This window comes from Prionailurus viverrinus, chromosome B4 (assembly GCF_022837055.1).
Source record: "Prionailurus viverrinus isolate Anna chromosome B4, UM_Priviv_1.0, whole genome shotgun sequence".
Classification (NCBI taxonomy): Eukaryota; Metazoa; Chordata; class Mammalia; order Carnivora; family Felidae; genus Prionailurus; species Prionailurus viverrinus.
Window position 1 is genome coordinate 50,458,335 of NC_062567.1, and position 22,171 is coordinate 50,480,505.

At 38.8% G+C, this 22,171-nt stretch overlaps 1 protein-coding gene across 1 annotated transcript in view; it reads left to right on the forward strand.

The window, feature by feature from the left end:
• Positions 1 to 5,444: 5,444 nt before the first annotated feature.
• PDE3A (phosphodiesterase 3A) overlaps positions 5,445 to 22,171 on the forward strand; it is a 311,245-nt gene continuing 294,518 nt past the window's right edge. Inside the window, exon 1 of the mRNA XM_047866450.1 lies at positions 5,445 to 6,440. Within this exon, the coding sequence (XP_047722406.1) occupies positions 5,481 to 6,440 (960 nt within the window). The 5' untranslated portion in view covers positions 5,445 to 5,480. The remainder of the gene's footprint in view (positions 6,441 to 22,171) is intronic.

Genomic DNA, 22,171 nt, shown 5'->3' on the forward strand with positions numbered 1-22,171 from the left:
AGCTTCCGACTTCTGCTCAGGTCATGATCTCTCGCAGTCTGTGAGTTTGAGCCCCGCGTCGGGCTCTGTGCTGACAACTCAGAGCCTGGAGCCTGCTTCGGATTCTGTGTCCCTCTCTCTCTGCCCCTCCCCCACTCATGCTCTGTCTCTCTCTGTCTCAGAAATAAATAAACATTAAAAAAAATTAAAAAAGGTAACATTTCAGACGAGAATTGATGGAGCAGAAGGAGGCAGCTGTGTGAAGTTCTGTAAATACTAAGGTCATGAGCAAGGTTTTCAATTTGACCTGCTAAAGAATGGAAAGACGGCTTGAGGAGCAGGAGACGAACCCATCAGAAACCACTATTCAGGTGAGGCTATTACATTTTTTAAATATAATTTCTTTTAATGTTTATTTATTTTTGAGAGAGACAGAGCGTGAGTGGGGGAGGAGCAGAGAGAGAGGCAGACACAGAATCCAAAGCAGGCTCCAGGCCCTGAGCTGTCAGCACAGAACCTGACACGGGGCTCGAACTCACGAACTGTGAGATCATGACCTGAGGTGAAGTTAGATGCTTAACTGAGTGAGCCACCCAGGCTCCCCGAGACTACTGAATTTTAAATTAATTAAAATAAAATATAAAAACTCAGTTCCTTGGTGGCACTATGTTTCAAGTTCTCAACAGCCATATGTGACTAGTTGCCACCATACTTGACAGTGCAGAGTATATCTGCATCATTGAAGAATGTTCCGATGGACAGTGTGGCACTAGTGAAGTAGGAGAATTGGAATAGGGCAGGTCACAGAGAGTGGTTTGCAAAGATCATGAAGGTCCCTGTAGGTGGCCATGAGAACTGCAAGTTCAGTGGAAAGCCTCTGGATGGTTTTAAGCAGGGAATGACATCATCTGACTTGCATTTAAAAAATTAAAAAAAAAATTTTTTTTTTCAACGTTTATTTATTTTTGGGACAGAGAGAGACAGAGCATGAACGGGGGAGGGGCAGAGAGAGAGAGGGAGACACAGAATGGGAAACAGGCTCCAGGCTCTGAGCCATCAGCCCAGAGCCTGACACGGTGCTCGAACTCACGGACCGCGAGATGGTGACCTGGCTGAAGTCGGACGCTTAACCGACTGTGCCACCCAGGCGCCCCCCAAAATTTTTTTTAACATTTATTTATTTTTGAGACAGAGAGAGGCACAGCATGAATGGGGGAGGGGCAGAGAGGGAGACACAGAATCGGAAGCAGGCTCCAGGTTCTGAGCCATCACCCCAGAGCCCGACGCGGGGCTCGAACTCGCGGACCGCGAGATTGTGACCTGAGCTGAAGTCAGACGCTTAACCGACTGAGCCACCCAGGTGCCCCTCATCTGACTTGCATTTTAAAACTCTCATTCTGACTACTGTGTGGAAAAGGGTAGGCGAGCAAGACCAGTGAGAAAGTTATTGCAATGTCCTGGCCAGGGATGATGATGGGTCTTTGGTTGGTTATTGTAAGAGGGAGGGTGAAAAGTTGATGGACTCAGGATCTATTTTAGATGTAGAATCAAAAGGACTTGCTAATAGATTGGAAGTAAAATAAGGTAAATAAAAGAAGGAATTGAGGGCAGTGCCCTCTTTTGGGACCTGAGCAGTTAGGCTCAAGGCTTTTCGCTCAGGTGCTTAAGCTTTTTCCTATGGTAGGAGGACTGGGGAGAAATAGTTTGGGGTGGTGGGGATTGGTGGAGGATGGCAGGGAGGGAGTTGGAAGTCAGGAATTTTGTTTTGGATGCATTGTATTTTAGATACCCATTTGATATATATGCATATCATATATATGCATATATATAGGTCAGGGAGGTCAGGGAGGTAGTAGGGAATGAATAAACCCCTGCTATAGAGTATAAACTTTTAAAATTTAACAGAATTCCCTTAAGGATAACTATATTTGGCAAATGATATGCAACCGGGCTGATTTCTAGATCCTCTTCACAAAGCACTAATGAAAACACGGTTGCTAGATTTAGCTAAGTGGAGAGCTTTACCAAATGGATTTTTCCTTTCCATTTTCCATACTCTACTTTCCCGTGGGTGCCTTTTTCTTATCCTTTGGCTGTGTTGTCACGTTCTGAATTGGGATTCATCGCTATCTGTAGAAAATAGGCAGTTTTATATCTGGGTGATTATTCAGTGTCCACTTTATGTACTGGGTCTCACTTCACTTAATATATTCTGCCCAAAGTTTGTCACTTTTTCAGTATAGTGTTGTAGCTTTCTGCATCTCTCTAGTAAGAGTATTTGTTATTTTCATTCATCTGCTTCCAGGTTTGAGATGATAATGAAGGTAAAGGGGTGAGGGAATCCACCTTATTTCCTCTGGGTGGGACAAATAACTTTCTGGGTGTGATTTTCGTTGAGAATGGGGAGAAGCCCAGATGCCAGGACATTGCCTCTGTAATACCATGGAATACCTCAAGGATGTCAGTTTAACATTTAGATCTAGTATTTTTGTGTTGGTGCATTAACAAATGTCATTCTTATTTTTTCTATTACAGTTTCTTAAAATGTCGACATTCCATCTCTCATAAATTCAATTTTTATGATGATGATTATTTTCTAAAGAACTGAGATAATTGTGGGGGTGGGAAAGAGAGAAAAGTGAAATATTCTAAAATTCCCCTCACTATGCCTTTCTTTCTAACCTTGATACATGCCGTATTTTTCATTTTAATATGCTGTTTCTGATCACCATTGGATATTAGCATGATTTTCCATTCAAGGTTTTTTACTCTGAAGTGTTCCAGGTAGGCTCTGGCATATGAATCATATATCTAAAAAGGAAACTCAGAAAAGTATGTGTGCATGCTAGGGGGCTCATTTGTCTTTGGCAAAGACATTGCTGCTTCTGTTTCCTTAATTATCAAACAGATGGTGCCCACTGCCATTGACTAGCTGCCCAACTTGTTCTCCACGTGATAGTATAGTTCTGGACATCTGATGGAGAGTTGTATCATCATAGCTCCTCGTATCCATTTATATCATAAATTAATATTAATACCTGCCTCTAAGGAGAGCAGGTTGTTTCCCGTAAAGCTAAGTTTAAGACTTCAGCCATCTTCTTCCCCCTACCTCTATGAATTAATTTTATCTCAAGTATCTCCTTTGGCTTTTCTTTATATTACTTCATCTCTACACACAAAATACAGTGGCATATTGAACCAATTATCCAAATACTCCAGGCTAACAACACACTTTAACCTGGAATGTCAAGATAATTAAGACAAAATTGGATTATTATTAATATTAGTGAAGGCAAATGACATCTAAGGTAGCCATATTCAACACGAACAAGAGTGGACGATCATATTCTTATGTTCTAAATGTAAAAAGGAACTAGCTCCCAACACTGATGGATTTTAAAGGCCCACTGGGTGGATATTGAATGATTTTTCATAATCTGCCTAAAAAGTTAGTTTTAAATTTTTTTAGTTTCTCAAAGACTACATTCCTACAGTATATGAAGCATGCATCCTGTAAACATTCATAACGAGGGTCCTGATTTTTTCTCACAAGCATTCTTTATGGTAGACATACTATTTCACAACCATAGTGAGTCTTCTCAGAGCTCTTCTGCTGTTAACCTACCTGGCCTCACTTCTCCCTTGAGATTTCTTTTAATTCCTTTTAGGCTTCTTAATTTGGTAAACCTTCTTGAGGCTGGGGTCACTTAATCTCCATGTATTTACCACCCACCATCAACAGCTGTTGCCTAATACTCTCATACCCTGGATTTTTCAAATAACAATTTGGAAAAAACAAACTAACAAAAAATCCCGCCCTCAACTCTTATTTCCCAATTTAATAATGCTGTTATGGGGTGCCTGGGTGGCTCAATGGGTTAAGCCTCCGACTTTGGGTCAGGTCATGCTCTCACGGTTCATGGGTTCAAGCCCCACATTGGGCTCTGTGCTGACAGCTCAGAGCCTGGAGCCTGCTTCGGATTCTGTCTCCCTCTCTCTATGCCTCTCCCCTGCCCACGTTCTGTCTCTCTCTCTCAAGAATAAATAAACATTAGAAAAAATTGAAAAATAATAATGCTGGTACTGTCTTGGTAACTTTTTGAGATTTCCCATCATTTGGAATAATAGGAAAGGCTTGGGTTCTGTTTAAAACAGACCTTCCAGCAGGAGCAGCCAGAGCATTACAATGCCACCTGAAATTGGTTTGCTGTTGTAACTGACTTGAGAACTAAGCATCTTTGAATCACTGACAGTAGATGTGGCTTGTCATCAGGAGGTAGCATGTTAGTTTCCACTGCCTGACAAGTAGGCAAGGACAATCCATTTTTCCTAACGTCCTAGGAAGCTCGGCCTGAGGGCCAGCCGCAGAAACCCGCAACCCCTGGCTTCAGTAAGCTGGGCGGTGGTAGACCAGCCTCAGCAACCCTTTCTCCAACGTGCTTAAGTGCGTGCGGGACCCGCTCAGGAGAATGCCGCAAAGCGCTGAAAGCAGCGCCTCCTCCGGGGGAGGAGGCGGGAACTCGGCTGGGAAAGCTTTCCTAGGGAGTTGCCTTAAAGAAAGCAGCAAGCAAGCTGAGTCGCTGATCACTCCAGTTGCCCGCTTTTTTAATACAGTTTTAACCAGTCGTCTAAACTCGTTTCCCTTTTGCAAAACTGCAAATCACCACCTACATCGCACCAAAAAGAAGGGGAGAAAAAAAAAAAAGAAGTAAATCTCGTTCTCCCTTCTCACCCTCCCTTCCTCTCACTCTCCCTTCCTCTCCAGCTCGCTCGCTCTCCCTCCCTCCCTTCTTGCCGCTGCCGCTAGCCTCTCGGACTGTGTCTCTTTCCGACGGGACTTAGCAACTTCTTGGTTATTTCTCAGCCCCCTTTCCATTTTTTTTGCCACCCTTTGCCATGGACTGGACCGACAGACGCAGGGGAGGCTTTGCTTTCTGCCCCGGGGAATGGCGGTTCGCTTCCTGGGGCCGTGCCGGGGAGGATCGGCCGAGGAGAAAGAAAGAGTGATAGAGAAAGAGCTGCAGGAAGGAAGAAAAGGGGCACCTCCAGACGCCGCGGGCCAGGCGCGCTGCAGCGCAACGCCGAGCGCCGCACGAGATGGCCCCGAGCTCGCCCCGCGCCTCCGGCTCCTCCAGCGGCTGCAGCCCCCGTGCGCGGGGCGCGTGGGGCAATTTTTAAAATCCTGAAGTAGGAAGAGACCCCGGAGGATAGAAATCGGGGGTGGGGGTGGAGCACAATTTTTAAGAGTTTTCCAAAGAGAGAAAAGGAGGAAGTCTGATCGTTTGTGTCTGTGCTAGCTTTTAACTTGAAGGCGTCTCTCTGGAGCATCCAGGATTCCCCAGGAGTTTACTGGGAAGCTGAAACTTGTAGTGGGGCTCGGGGGCCCGGGGAGAAGGAAGGATTCCGAGGGTGGGATTAGGGAGAGGGTGCGTGCGTGCATGTGTGTGTGTCGGGGTGGGGGCGTCGGGGGGACCTTGGGGATTCCGTGAGGAGGGCACACAATGGCAGTGCCCCGCGAGGCCGCCCGAGTCCGAGACAAGCCAGGCCACGGTGGGGTGCATCCAGCCCCCGCCGCGTGCCGGGACTACCCCGCTCGCCCCGGCGCCGCACCGCCGCGGGACTCCGGCAGCCGCGGCCGCTGGAGAGACCTGGTGCTGCAGCCGCTCCGGCGCTCCCGGAAACTTTCCTCAGCGCTGTGCGCCGGCTCCCTGTCCTTTCTGCTGGCCCTGCTGGTGAGGCTGGTGCGCGGGGAGATCGGCCGGGACCCGGAGCAGAGTAAGGAGGTGGCGGCTGCGGCGGCGGAGGAAGCGGCCCTGGGAGCAGAAGGGGGCGTCTTCCCGGGGCTTCGGGGAGGTGCTCCCGGGGGCGGCGCGCCGCTCAGCCCCTGGTTGCAGCCCTCGGCGCTGCTCTTCAGTCTCCTGTGTGCCTTCTTCTGGATGGGCTTGTACCTCCTGCGCGCCGGGGTGCGCCTGCCTCTGGCCGTCTCACTGCTGGCAGCCTGCTGCGGGGGGGAAGCTCTTGTCCAGATTGGGCTGGGCGTCGGGGAGGATCACTTACTCTCGCTCCCGGCCGCGGGGGTGGTGCTCAGCTGCTTGGCCGCCGCGACATGGCTGGTGCTGAGGCTGAGGCTGGGCGTCCTCATGATCGCCTTGACTAGCGCGGTCAGGACCGTGTCCCTCATTTCCTTAGAGAGGTTCAAGGTCGCCTGGAGACCTTACCTGGCGTACTTGGCCGGCGTGCTGGGGCTCCTCCTGGCCAGGTACGTGGAGCAAATCTTGCCGCAGCCCGCGGGGGCGGCTCCGAGGGAGCATTTCGGGTCCCAGCTGATTGCTGGGACCAGGGAAGATATCCCAGTATTTAAGAGGAGGAGGCGGTCCAGTTCCGTGGTGTCCGCCGAGATGTCCGGCTGCAGCAGCAAGTCTCATCGGAGGACCTCCCTACCCTGCATACCGAGGGAACAGGTAAGCGCTGGCAAGCTCTTCTTGCTCGCCTCTCGCCTCTCGGGAAGACTCGAAACGCTTGGGATTCGCCCCAAAGTGGAGGGAATCCCAGAACTGGGTACTAAAGCAAAGATAGCCTGGAAAAGTACTCTAACTTCAGACCTAGTAGGAAAGTAGACACGTATTCTCCTCGTCTCCCACAGTATTTTACAACCTGAACAACAGAAACAATAATAAGTAACAAAACTAGGTGGCGTTTGCAGGGTCTTCCACAGCTGGGTCAACTTTTTAGATGTGCTACACCTGGCGTTTGACTTCCCTCCACTTAAGTACTCTCCTAGCTTTACTAATGTAGCAGAAATCTTCCAATGCAGCTTTTTAGCACTGGGTGATTTTTCAACACGTGGATCTTACTAGATTTTTAAAATACTTTTGATAAAGTTTCATCCAAAGTGACAAATGTTTATGGAAGTCAGTAAAAGCAAAGAATGCTTGAAGGTGAGGTGTTGATACACGCTTTCTGGCTTTGCGGTAAGTTTTCCTTGAAGAGGCTGCATCTGGTGGTGCCCAGTTTGTTTTTAAATGTAACTTGGGGACATAGTTATTTATGTGCTAATGTGTTTTGTATCCTAATGATAAACTTCTATTTGGGGAACAATATGTCTGAACTGCGGAATTTGTCAAAGTCTTGAACTGAGCTCTTAGTGTCAACTAAAAGAAAACATTTCTCTTGAGTGCGCGCTTAAGTGGATGTTTAGAAATTCAAATGAATTTATTCAGATTATACAGGAAATATTAATTCAGGAGAATAATTCTAAGATTGCTGGTGGTATAAATCTCTCAAAAAGAAAGAAGAGAATTATGAATGAAATTGTCCTAGAGGGGGGAAAAAAAGGTTAGTGAATTTTGGAGATGAATCTCCTTATTATTAAGGGATTTGAGACCATGGAATATAGCTGCTATAAAGGGCATAAAAGAACAAATCCCAATTTTAAATACAAATTGTTTCTGAAAAGGTATACATAAGTGTTTGCTTCTCTATTCCAAACAGATAATGACACTTAAGGGGGTGGGGGCTGTAGAGAGCTTATTATGTACACAGCAAGTGGAAATTTACACTTTTCCCATTTAAATTTATGCCTACCTATGGTCTTTTTAGGACAACTTTAGTGAGTGGGAGAATGTCCTAATATATAGTAAGCTTTTCTTTTTAGGTTATTCTGTGTAGAATCATGTAGATTCTAAGACCTAGCAGTCACCATATGGTGTGGTGGCTAGTTTGTTTTTGAAATGGAGTTGATTACACAGAATGCAGTTGTTTGATAGTATTTGGCAGAATGGATGACAGCATCATAGTCTCTGTGTTTATTTTAAAAGAAATGTACTTATTTAGCTTTTTGTTTAGATAAAGCAAATATTTCTTGGGTATAAGCTTACTCTAAGAGTAAAGTTAAAAACAGGCCACTGACTGATACTTAGTTTTGGTAGAAATTTGGAAATCACCAGAATAAAATAAGCCATCTATTTAAAGGTAAACCAATTAGGGGGAAAACACAGTTCAGTTTCTTTTCAAAGTGTCAGGAGAGAATGTTTTTTAAATGAAAACACCGCTAGTTTAATTACAGTTTGAACACTTTTCTTTGACTTGAAGGGAAATGTGATATGATCATTGCAAAATTGAACCATACTTTGTAAGGCAAATCTGTGATTTAATCATAAATAGCTTGACCACAAATTAATATCACTTAACCTCTTACATTTCTGAAATTCCATACAACATTTAGAAGTTAAGGAGCTCCAAGTGGATTTAATGTAAAGGTGTTTAGGTGAGTTAACTAGCAGTGTTAATTATCTACGGATTTTTCTTGGTTTTCTCTGATTTGAATTGATAAATGGAAAATTCAAATAATGTGCAGACTTACAAGAAAACAACTTAGCATTGCATTTTTAAATGTTTTGCTGATTAATGCTGTTGAAAATGCACATTTATAATCTACTTTGGCCATTTTCTCTGGTTCCTATTTTTTTAAAGACTGTTTATGAAGAATGTTCTCAAGTGAGAGAGACTAGATCTCTTATGGTTGATGGAAAAAACAAGGTTACATTTAGTAGAAATTTAGATCCTTGAAGTTTTAATGAAGGTACTGGTTAGTGTGTGCGTATTACTTAAGACTAGTTTTCATATATGGCTCATTAAAGTTGTTGCTGAGTAGAATTGGGGGTGGGTGGGTGGGAACTAACATGGAATAGTCTCTTACAAGATAGGGCAATATCTCATACGTTAGCCTAACTGTGTGAAAAGTTCAGGAGCTATATAATAAAAGGCTTATCTGTTTTATCATAAGGAAACAAACTTCTGGTTAAGAGTGCAAAGTGTACACTGTCATCTGCATACTTTATGAAGTCAAGAATCACAATACTTGTAAAGCACATATATGACCCTGCCCTGAATGCTACCTTTATGAAAGAATGTCTGTTCTCAACTCAAGATGATAGGCAACAAGTGACTTTTAAATGGAGGCGTAAGGACATAAAGCCCAGAAAGGCTGGCAGAGGCCTCTTGAGAATTTACTTGGACCTTGCTCATTGCGAGGTTTAAAGGTGAGAGAATTTCAGCCTTTTCTTCTCTGTATGAATGGTAGTGGCCGCTTGCTTGCGAACTGCCTCTTTTCAATGACTCGATTCTAAAAGGTCAAGGAGAATGGATGATAAAAATTCTCGTAAGACAAACTAACTGACAGAGGTATTTTCCTCTCTTTTCCCCCTTCCTTCCTGAACCATAGCTAAGTCTACAGATTAGATATTGCACATGGGATTAGTTTTGCAGTGTGGATGATGAAGATGGCTTTAAGCGAAGGAAGGAGAAATAGGGCTAGTCCTCAGTCACAGAATTAATCTGATACTGGGTCTGTCTGTGAATGCAAGTGGAGGTATCTTGACTCTTCGTAAAGAAAAGTTTGTAATATTTGTGTGGCTTTTAGTTTAGTAGTATACTAGTCCAGTATCCTCAAGACTCAGGCTGATTTTGTAGATCAGTGTGTCAAACTGCACTTTTTTGGTTGGCAGATGTGTGTCCATTATGGTATATGTATCTTTTCTAAGTGGGTGTTCGTTCACGTTCTAGAGCAGATCTGTCTCTCTCAAGTTATCACTGCACTGTCTAAACACTGGACTATACAGAGATACTTAGAATTTCTTGAATTACTAGATATTTTGTATGGTTAATGCTATTTTTCAATATAAAATTTTAATTATGAAATTTTTACCATTTGGAAATTGTGTTTGAAGTGGTGTCTCTATTCTCTTTATAAGTCAAAGAACACCATTGGCTGGTCATTACTCTCTAATTACTGTGACCACCTTGCACTTTCAATTTTGAAAGATTCCTAACCAGTGCAATTTTATTTTGGTTACATGTCAAGAATTTAGTATTTTTGCCAATGGCTTCACACAAAGCACACCCCAGGTATGTGTCTCTCTCTGTTCGTGTTATTTGGACCACTCATTGACAAAATTCTTTAGGATGGATACCGTATCCATCAGAAATGTATGGCTATATACTTTATATTGTAGAATTAAAATTCAAAATGTTCATTTCCCTAAAAACTCTTAAACATCTTTAGCAACAACAGATTTTTGTAGGAATGTAGTGGAGCCTGGTGGTTGGTTGTCAAAAGTAGAATCAAGTTTTTCATCATTGACATAAGAAAGACATTTTGAAATGAAAAAGCAAGTAGCAACAATAAAACAAAAATATGAGAAATAGGTATGCTTTTTGCTGGTAGACACAGATAGGCCTTGATACATCTTTTATATGGAAAAGTATGACTTCTGTTTATAGTGTGGCTATAAAAATACAGAATTATTTCTTTTGAAAATAAAGACTATATTGTCCTTTGAGTTCCTAATACATTTAAGTATAATACACTATATTCCTCAAACTGAATAAATTTCAGAAACAATCATAGGTTTTTAATTTTATAACATTTCAGTAGGATAACTCAGCTTATGGTGATACAAAGAACAATACTGATTGTTTATGACCTGCTGACAGAATTAAAATTAATTAATCTCAACTTCTGAAAACATTAAAAAAGAAAAACACAAGACTTTCTTATCCCTTGGGAAAGGTAAAGGGAAATAATTTTGTGTGTTTGTGGGGACAAAATTGTGATTTTTACTTTGTATATACAGATAAATTTGAAGCATACTGAAAAAACGGTTTTAACTGACAGAAATAGTCAGTGAATCTATATAAATTTACAGAGGTTGGAAGGAGTCAAACAGTAATTTTACTCTTTCTGTATTGAGTCTAAAGTGTAAAAAGTTAAAACTGTAGAACTGAAAGAAATGCTGTGTATGCTGGGCTGTCATGTTAATTAAATAAACAACCAGAACAGTGACTCTGTGTATGAAATACATTTTGAAAAGCCTGGGCAGGGGGTGCAGGCAGGCAGGGGTGAGTGACACTGGCATGAAAAAGCATTCATTGTATTTGTAGTGACATTTGTGTGAATTTGTTGTATTCTATTAGGAAATAAAATTCTGAGACTAATCTTTGCACGACTCTAGTTGAATAAAGCCTTTACTAAATTTAATTTCACTTCTCCTTTAAATAGAATTGAAATGGAATGTTTATGAACCTCAAAATTAGATTTCTATATGTTTTAAGATTTCAGTTAATATGGGTGGTGCCAGTAACATCCCAATAGAGTCTATGTAGATTAACACAAGTTTTCAATGATGTCTATCGAATGAATGAGTTTATTTTGGATTTAGGATAGGAGTTGTATTTTTCAGGAAACATTGTTGTGAGATGTAATCTCATGGATGTAGGAAGGCAATCAATGCAACTGTTGTAGCATGTCGTATCCTAAAGAGGTTTTGACATGCAGACACAGTGCCTTTGCATAAGGCAAGTTTCTTTGGCTTTGTGAAATTATGTGTGACCCTACATGTTTGTGGTGAATTGTTTATTTACTTGGTCTTCTGTCTCCTATCCCATCAAGTCTTCCTCCTCCTCCTCTTCTCTTGTGATATTTATAATTGTATCTTTGAAAAAACCCTCAAGATATGAGATTGAAAACCTAATTTATGTTTGCTTTCTACATTCATGTTTTTAATGAAGCTCTATTAAATAATTCTTAATGAACCTCAGAAGGTTCAGGTATCTTCATATTCTTATATTTAAATTTGCTCGGTTAATATTCAAATGAATATTATTTTTTTGTATGGGAATTTAAATCCTCTTAGTAACTATTTATATATGCTTTTACTGTTGGTAGTATTTTTTAGAAGGATCTCCTACCTCCCCAATAAGGATTTTAGGGAATTGTCTTAACTTGGATCTAAGAATATAATGCTATTGTCAACATAAAATACACAGCTTACTGTCTGGAAGAAAAATATCTTGAAGATGTTGAGTAAGTTGTAGTTCAGAGAAAGATCTGTTGGATAAAAATTTTCAAAAATATTAGTCGGCTATATGTGTTCACCATAAATGTATACTACGGTTTTAAAAGAAGATGCTACATTTAGTGAATGTTATCCGTAAAGGTCTTTGGTCAGTGAACCTCTCGAATGTCATATCAGCACATTTTATATATTAGGCCTTTTGCGAAAAGCCATACAAATTATACACAGATATAATATAGTACTTGTCTCTCCAGAGCTTAAAGCCAGTTAGGGTAATGAGAGATCAACATAAGAAAAGGGGAAATCAGTAAAATAGCTAAATGACCTCTTAGATAATAGTTGAAAGAATGCATATAGGTTGAGCGTAGGTTTTACATCTAGATCCAGAACCATTCATCTCTTCTCTGAAATTTTATGCAAAACTTCATATGTTCATTTTTCTGGGATAAAAGTCTATAGTTTCATAGATTTTCATAACTTCCTCATTACTGGTTAAACATAAATGTTTTTAGAATTTCAGCAACTTTGCATTTTGAAGACAGAATTTTTTATTTGAAATGGAAGTTACATTAGTATACCTTTATAGTACTTCTGAAATAAAGTTATTACAGGATTTAGGAAGTTACACTTCAATATAGTACAATGATTGTTTTCATATCCTGAGGTAGTTTATGGCCTTAAGTAATTTGTAGCAAGGAGATCTCAAAATGCTCAATTCTGTACAGTTTGTAGTTAAGAGACTAAAATTAGTCTGATTTTAGAAGAAACTGAGGGAAAGTCAGCTAAATGTATGTAGTCAGACTGAGGCAAAATGTTGGTTTTTATCCATTTTTCTCTTGGGCCTGAATATGCTGCTTGGGGAAGAGTAGGAAAGGAGTCAGGCTGGTAAATTTAAGTATCATTTGTGAGTTGCACATGGAAAGAATTCTAAATTCTCATTCAGAATTTGAATAAAACCCATTGAATGGACAAATAACAACAGAAAACTTGAGCCCTTACAATGAATTTTCTGGTTATCAAAGTACCAGGTAGCCTCCGAAATGTATCATTCAGGACTTTGTCCCATGATTGAATATCAATTGCATTGCAAAGTCTAACTTTGTGGAGTCTTTATCTCATCAAAGAAGAGCATGCTCTGGTGACTTGACTATTGATTTTTGTTTTTATTTTAGTTTTTTATATCTATTTAAAAATGTTCAGAATTTCAAAATCCAAGGCAAAAAGTAATCTGCACATCAGTAAAGCATTTCTTTGTTAGCAAAAACAGCTGGTGGTTTTTGTTCACCTAAGTTATTTTGCATGGTTTCCTCAGGAATCCATTAAAATGTAAGTAAATAGGATGTAATATTAGAGGAGGTTGTGAAGAACATTGCCATTTATAAGGTGGAAAACTAGTTGGGAAAAATCAGCAACTAAACAAGTTCAGCCTGTTTGATTTGATTAGAGCTGTCATTTGTTATCGAGGAATCTGAATGATCATTAAAGACTTTTAAATATAGCTAGTCCTGCTAAAATGGTAATAAAATTACTTAAATGTGTTCATGTTGTTATCCTGAGATAGTAATAAAATTACTATAGTGTACTTTTTTCTTTCATCCTAAGAAAGTTTCATCCGATGAATATAGATATAAAGAGCATTTTATGTCTCTTGGTGTATATGTCCACATGGGTACATGTATGCATGCCTGTGTGTGTGATTTTTTTCCTCTGCCAGGAAATTGCTTTGGTTGTACCAATTTAGTGGAGAAACAGTGTCACCCAGTGGCTTTGATGAAAACAGTCTTGTAAACATTATAGATATGCGCTGTCCAATAGAAATCTAACATGAGCCACGTATTTAATTTTATATTTTCGAGTAGCCACATAGAAAAGTAAAAAGAAACAGGTGAAATCCACGATAGTCATATTTAAAGTAATCCATTATGCCATATCAACATAAAATCAATATAAAAATATCAGGATTTTTTGCATTTTTTTTGTTGTTGTTGTAAATTTAAATACCTGGTGTATGTTTTACACTTACAGCATATCTCAGTTTGGTGTGGCCAAATTTCAAGTACTCAAATGATATATGTGACTAATGGCTACCTTTTTGGACAGTGCAGCTGTACTTAAAACAATTTTTTTAAATATTTATTTATTTTGAGAGGGTGTGAGCAGGAGGGGAGTAGAGAGAGAGAGAGAGAGAGAGAGAGACGGACAGAGAGAATCTCAAGCAGGCTCTGCACTAGGCTCTACACTGTTAGTGCAGAGCCTGACACAGGGCTTAAATTCACAAAACAGTGAGATCATGACCTGAGCCCAAACTGAGTCAGATGCTTAATTGACTGAGCCATCCAGGTGCCCCTACCTTTTAAACAAATGATATATTTGAATATGCATGTGACCTGTTCAGTTATAATGAATAGCAAGTCTATGTAGATTTAATAATGGCACTTGATATACAATCATTCAAATTTATAAGTGACCTTAGTAACTCTTTCTTGTACCACTAACTGCTACACTAATAGGTGGAAAGTCTGTTTTTCGTCTTTTCTTCATTTCACATTATTGCACATATTTAAAAATATTATTTTAATTGGAGGGGAGTTTCACAGACTTCTTGAATAAGGAGACTTTATGTTTACATGATTCGTAACACAGTATTAAAATTGCCAGTTATTTATGATTCTGCCTTTCAGAGTTTGATTTTTAACAGAGATTGCTTGTGTGGACAGTGTGACCATGTGATTAGTCATGTTCATGGTGATTAGTGTATAATTGGGTTATCTAATGTCTCTTTAGAAATGAAAGTGTTTATGTTTATAGTGCAGGTCGTTATCTTGGTAACTTAGGAAACTAAAGTGACAAACTTGCTGGTAATTTTAATGGACGAAAAGTATAACAGTGTCTGTAAAGGGCTGATGACTTCTCACCATTGTTTATGCAAACACTATACAAAACGAAATGGAAATAGTTCTATTTTGTGTATAGAAAGGATTAGAGATTCAGGTAGTATGGAATTTCAAGACTAGGGATTGAGATGAGGTGGCTTTGGAGCTCTGTGTGATTTCAAACTGCAGGGTGAACTCAGAAAAAGGTACAGGTTTTGAAAAAGGTAGTGATTTTTGAATGTCCCCTTCCGTCTCCTCTCCCCAAACCCCACAAATTCGTTAACTCTAGGCAATGTTCCAATATTACATTGAGAATGCGGGGAGAATTACTTTTTGTATAAGGCATGTTGCTTTATATACACAGATACATACAATGATTTTTATTTAAGTATGTGTTTATTTTGTGTATAATGGTTTATATCTGTGTGTGATGCTTGTGGTGACCTTTGATTTATAAATTCCTTTTCTTTGAGCCAGGCCCATTATTTATCTTTGCATTCCAGAATAAAAATAGTGAGATACATAGATTTTTCACGTATCACTTGGGAAATCTAAAATGAACAAAAGGCAGTAGAATCATGATATGCAAAGAAGCACATTTAGCTAAAATGAAATAATGTGAACTCAGGCTCATTCCTGGTGAAGTTGGCTAAATTTAGACTTCTTGAAGTAGCTAGCTGGAGAATAAAGTATCATAATAATCATAACTGTTAACTTGAAAGAGTTTGTATTTGAATGTAACTAGTCATTCACCCTGGCTAATTTTTGAAATTGCTTTAAAAAATGCAGAAGTTGGTTGTGTAAAACTTTTTTTGCTAGTCATCTTTTCTGATAAAGTGTGTGTGTGTGTGTGTGTGTGTGTGTGTGTGTGTGTATTTCAAAGAAATGCTTTTAATTCATGTGTTTTTAACCTAGGAGATTCTTCTCCCTCAGAGTATATTTAAAATTTGAGGAATACCTTTCTATCCCCCACACCCCACAGTACCCTGTCAGATTATGGAAATAATTTTATGCAAGAAGCTTGTGGTTTTGATTTAATAGGATTTTAATAAAAATATTCCATCTTCTGAAGGAAGTTTATATGCTATGTCTATGGCAAGTGTTTGCCTCTGTCCAGGTATAATCCACTTAAATAAAGTTTGAAGTCATTAAAAATGTTCTTTTGGGAATGCTTTATTTTGTGGCAACCCACGTGGAGTCGGCACTCTTACCTAAACGCTAGTTTAAAAATGAAGGAAATGGTTCTTACTTTTAAACTAAGCGTTGCATATGATTCAATTCACAGGTCCACTTAGGCAATGCTCCTCATGAGGCATGGTGATACAAAGCATCCCCTTGTTTGGTAGTTTGTATTTTGGGGTCCTGACCCCTCGACAGCCTCTCAAAGTTTAAAAAGCAGAGGACCTGTTGAGTTGCCTAGGCTACCTTCAAACTTTGCTTTCTAGGCTAACGAACTAACGTCAGACTCTGATCATAACTGTTTTCATTATAAAAGAATCAAACTTCACAGCCTGCTCCAGCCCAGCGCCTTGCTCATTGTGGGTGCCGGCTGGCAGGTGTAATGGATGGAAAAGAAATAAATGACTTTTAATCTGAAATATTTATCTCCCTAATCTACTGATTGAGCTAGTGATTAAACGGATTTAAGTGAATTTCTATGGAAAGTAGAAAAGAAATAGCCTATCAGCTAGTCCACAAACTTAGATTTTTAATGTATTTGTATTTTTATTACTTAAAAAACTATTCTCTTGCATGTGTCAGATAAGGGGCTGAATTTGCTGTGCTCTTACTGGGAGGAAATCCCACTTTCAGCATGAGTCCTAGATATTTATTTTTAGCTCATTCCGAACTGAAAATAACCAAAGCTACCACCAAGATCGTCACAGTGTAAATGTTAAAACAAGCTTTGAAATTAGGTACATTTTTTTAGAAAAATAAAAATTGAAGTCTTCTAAGCCTTCTCCATGTTCAACTGATAAATTAATTGACAAAGAATCAGCATTGACTTTATTTGTTCCCATCACTTTCTGCGAAGAGTTGGCAGGTGATCTGAACTGCCGCCCTTAATATACTGTGTTGGTCTCTATTTTTGTTAGAGGTTCTTACTGAATAGCTGTATATCTGGAAACGTCTAATGTAAATCTCTCTTTTTTTTCCTTTAATTGTGCTCAATTATGAAATCTGATTTGAGTCCGTTGTTTCCAGAGATGACTTGTCAATTGTGCTAAATCTAGAACCTTGGTGGCATAATTGTAGAGTCCAGATGAGCTGAAAAACCAGAAATGGGCACCATTTTCTTGAGATGGCAAGTTTTAGTTTATCCAATTATCTTGATATTTCTAGTTTTTAATAGAACTTGTTAAGATAGAAAGCTTTAAGACCAACAATATTTTGTTGCTGAAGTTTTAATACTTAATAGAGATATTGTCATGGCCTTTCACTGAAATCAGAAATATCTCTTTTCAGCATGGTAGTCAGATTATCATGCCCTTAGATAAACTGGTAGTACAAGTGTAGTGGAAAAAAGGTTATGTTCAACTATATTATATAGTGACAAGTTTCTTTTACTCTGTGGATGTCAAATGGTCTCATAGGTAGATTTTTTTTTTTGAAATGTTGCCGTTACTGAAAACCATCAAGAGTTTGAGATTTCTTTAAATATATTATTTTTTAAAAACCTGAATGTTTCTATTTGAAAAAAAAAATTACAAACTAAGAATTTAGTCCTAAATTCGTATTTTAAAATGAGCAAAATATATTTTTGAAAATAAGCCATTTCCAATATGACATTTTAACACAAAATTTAGAAGCAAAATCTTTTAACTACATTTTGGGACAGGAAGCTAGCTATGTGTCTGTGCCATCTTGAATAGTGTCTGTTTTTACTCTTAATGATTTGTTTTTGCTCTGATTGGAATTGTTTTTGCTAGATAAGCAGCACCTAAATTATAGCCCAGTTTTAAAGGCAGTGGCCTCATATTGTCGGCTTCTTTTTATTTCTTTTTGCTTGAATAATAATTGAATCGGCTCTTCTTAACCCCTTTAAAGAATGACACTAGAACTTTTAAGTGTCCAGTGGAGCTTCTGTAAGGAATTAAGTAGTCCTAAATGAAAAGTGTGAGAATTTGGTTAGGAATGTTGGGTACAGATAGAAATGGACACTGATTAAGTTATCTAAAAAAGTGGCGTTGGGAAATGGAAACTGCCCGCAGTGAATGAGTGGAACAAATTAAGGCTGGTATTTGCTTGTGCAGAAAGAAGGCTAGATCAAAATCAAAAGAATAATTCCTCAGCTTAAAAACATATATTTACTGTATAGTCTTTTGGGGTTATAACATTGGTGCACTTAAAATCTAGAACTTTTTGTGATTTGGAAAGAGGAGAAGACCTGAGAGAGTCACTCCTGGACACTGGGCAGGAAGCCCATCCATGTATTGGGTCAGGATCTGTCTTCAGACCAAAAGCACTTAGATTATTTTTCAGAAGTCGTGATGCTATTTGTGAACTTTCCTGACATTATTACTTTCCAAGACATTGATTCATAGTCTTTACTTCTTTAGTGCATTTACCACTTTGACTTATAAATGTACTCTTATGGCAATCTTGTGTGACTTTTTTTTTTTTTTTTTTTTTTTTTTACCTCTTATGGGCCCAGATTGATTAAAAATGTCAGCAACTAGGGTCTCCTGGCTGGCTCAATCAAAAGAGCATGTGACTCGATCTCGGAGTCATGAGTTCGAACCCCATGTTGGGTGTAGAGATTACTTAAATATTTCAGCAAGTAGATGTATCTCATTTAACATCCAGGACTGTTTCACAATGACTATTTGTTACCTTCTGGGTATCTCAGTAAGTCTAGATTCTTAGCTTCTTTTTCCTTGGTGTTAATTTTATATAATTATAATGCTGTGTTAATCAGACTGTTTTATGAATTCTAATAGTGCCTGTTTCTGATTAATAGATTAGTAGACTTCCTTTAGACGCTTTACAAATCTGCGAGGAGATGGCCTGACCTCACCTACTTATAACTACATATCATCTGGTACTTTCTAAATCCAGTTGCATGCTGTAGTTCTCAAGTTTTAGTGTGAATAAAAATTAGATGGGAAGCATATTAAAATGAAAATTTCTAGGTCCTATGGTGAGATATCCTGATTTAGTTATGTGTAGAGTGGGGTCTAGAAATATGAGATTTTTAAAATTTAATTTTAGAGAAAGAGTACATGACCGGGAGAGGGGCAGAGGGAGGGAGAGAGAGACTGAATCTCAAGGAGGCTCCATGCTAAGCGTGGAGCCCGACACAGGGCTTGATCCCATGACCCTAGGATCATGAGCTGAAATCAAGAGTTGGACACTGAACTGACAGAGCCACCCAGGTACCCCCAGAAGTCTGAAGATTTAAGGTGCACTGTAGGTAGCTCAGTGGGAAAACATGGGGACTACAAACTTGTGTCTACTAAAACTAGACAGAAAGTTCTGACTTCTGCAATCTGATTAAACAAATAAATAGTTAAAAAATGATTGGTTCGGTGTTGTGGGGAAAACTTCTTTATTTATACATGTGTACAGATTATGGTTTATGAACGTATGACATTCATAAAATTTTCACTTTGATTTCCCCATTGAGGATATCTCCAAAAAATTATTTTACCACTCTGCATATCAATTTCTTCTTCTGTAAGACAGGAATAACAATTTTTCTACCTATTTCATATGGCTGTTATAAAACTTAATACACATAAATTGCTGTACAAATGTTAAGTAGAGTATATGCACTTTGTAATGTGTACAGGTTTCTTCAACTTTCTGAACTTTAATAATCCATATCATAACATGGAAATAATACAGTCTGTTTTTTTAAGGTGTGAAGATAAAGTTAGTGGAAATAATGGGCATAGGTTTTTGTCAAACATCACTTCTAACTGAATAAGAATAGTATCTATTCCTACCCATTAAGGCCAAGTCATTGAAGGTTGTGGGCTTACTATCAGAAAGTATCAACTTACATTTGATTAAAAAAAAAAAAAAGCTTGTAAGTCATATAAAAGATTTAGGTTTTCTGGAAGTTAATTAAAATGATATAAGATTACAGTTGCTTACATACAATCAAAGCTGACCAATGAAGAGCCTGGGGAGTCAGACAGATTAACAGTGGAAAGAGAAAAATCTGACAAAGATGGTGAGAGGTGCTTCTGAGGAAAATGATGCGAGTGAAAAAGGATGAAAGGAGATGTTGAGGAAAATTGATGGAGTCTTTGAACATGTTTGCAAAAATGGCTGATGATGCTGTTGAGAGTCAGCTTTGCAATCATGTGTCATAGAACCCCATCAGAAACGCGTTTTGTGCTATAGCTGCCATTATAACCCATATTTTGTTTTGAAAGTTTTCTCAGGATTTTTTATTTCATTTTTCATGGTAAAATTCCAGTCTTATCCTTCCTTTTTTTTTTTTTCATTATTTACCATTATTCTCAAACAAGGGACTTCCTGCTTATAATCTCTGGAAAATAGCAGTACAGCATAGGCTCAGAAATGACCCTCAGTGGAAGGGGGTAATGGTTTATTTCACCACATAAAAATATTTCTCTAGATGTTCCCTCTTTTTTCTAATTCTCACAGGACTTCAGTACTCAGACCACTTTTCTTCCAGATTTTCCCACTTATTGAATGATCTTTCAGTCTAGTCTGAGGTGGTTATTTTGGTTTGACCTCAGGGGAGCAAGAGTCCTGCATCATTTCACTATACCACCATTGGCTTCAATTTAGAAATTCTTCCTGTGGTAGTCTTCTTTCCCCCCAACTTGGTCATTGAACATTCTCTGGTTTTTGCTTCTGTCATGTAGAAGGAGATGTCAGACAGGTGACAGGAAAGGGCAGTAGATAAGTAAGCCATAGGAGTCATTGCCAGGCCGTTGCTCCAAGCAGAATGGGAAGCTATTGAAGGATTTTTGGTAGAGAAAGAATGTAATCAGGCCTATGTTGAACAGGATCTCTCAGGCTTTTTGTGTTGAGTGAGAATAAGTGTTAAGATGGACGAAGAGAAAAGGCTATTGGGATAATTGGAAATTAGACCAAGAGGTAGTGTTAGTGAGAAATAGATCTTGAAGGCAGTCCACCAAGATTGGTATTGACTGACTGAACTTCTCTTTGAAGGGAGAAGAGTTTCTTTAAGTTTTCTCTTTTATTCAGAGGCCAAATATTAAGGGAATATCTATATCTTCATTTCCTTTAAAAAATCTGATTGGTTCGACTTTATTGCTTTCCAAGTTTATCTTTTGTCTTTGCTTTTCAGAGGATGTACAAATTGTAAACCCTACTTTCAGGAAAACCATCAGATCTCCTTACATTGAAACAAATTACTTTAAAAAAAATTTTTTTTTAATGTTTATTTATTTTTGAAGGAGAGAGAGATAGAGCATGAGCAGGGGAGGGGGCAGAGAGAGAGGGAGACACAGAATCCGAAGCAGGCTCCAGGCTCTGAGCTGTCAGCACAGAGTCTGATGCGGGGCTTGAACTCATGAACCATGAGATCATGACCTAAGCTGAAGTCAGACACTCAGCCGACTGAGCCACCTAGGGGCCCACATTGAAACAAATTTCTAATCAGGTGTCTTATACTCTTCAAATGTCATTAGTTTGTTAGGGTATTATAACATTTGATAAAAGTTGGTTTTGGAATTTTATTCTTACATATGTGTCTTATTATTTTAAAACAAATTTTTAATACATTTAAGTGTCCTCATGCTCTCCTTCTTAAACAGATGTATTTGTAGATGCTTTAACATTTCAGCCTCTAATACAGCAAAAACATTAGACTGTTCAAAGAAAATTCAAGTCTTTCTCTTCTTATTAATCTTCAAATAGTCTGACAAATCCCATCTTATCTAAAGGCATGCGGCCAGTCCATCCCACACCTTCCTATAGAGGAAAAACTCCTATTTTGTTTTCATATTAATTCAGACCATTTGTCAACCTACAGAGCACTTCAATGATAGGTGCTATATAAATATTTAAATTCTGATAGCCTGATTGCCCTGCAATTTCTCTGAGTTTGCTAACTCTACACTGTGGTTAATATCTGATTCTGAAACATTTTGTGTATTGCTTGAGAGCAACACAAGATAGGAATTTTAAAAAGTGCTAAATGAAGAGTGTTTAATCACATGGGAAAATGTGTTGATGAGTAGAGAGGAAAACTAGGAAACAGAATCGAGGATACGGCAAGCTATCACCTGTAACAACAAAATGCATAACAGAGAGGATAGTTGTCAAAATCTATGTTTGTATGAGTGCATCATGGGTGATTTTTACTTGTCTATTTTCGGTACTTTTAAAGTTTTTAAACCTGAACACACATTTTATAATCAGAGAGACAATTAAAACATTGTAAAGAAATGTAGTCATTTGACATTGTTCTGCTTGACATGTTCAGAAAGCATTTTTAGGACCACCTGCTCTATAGTT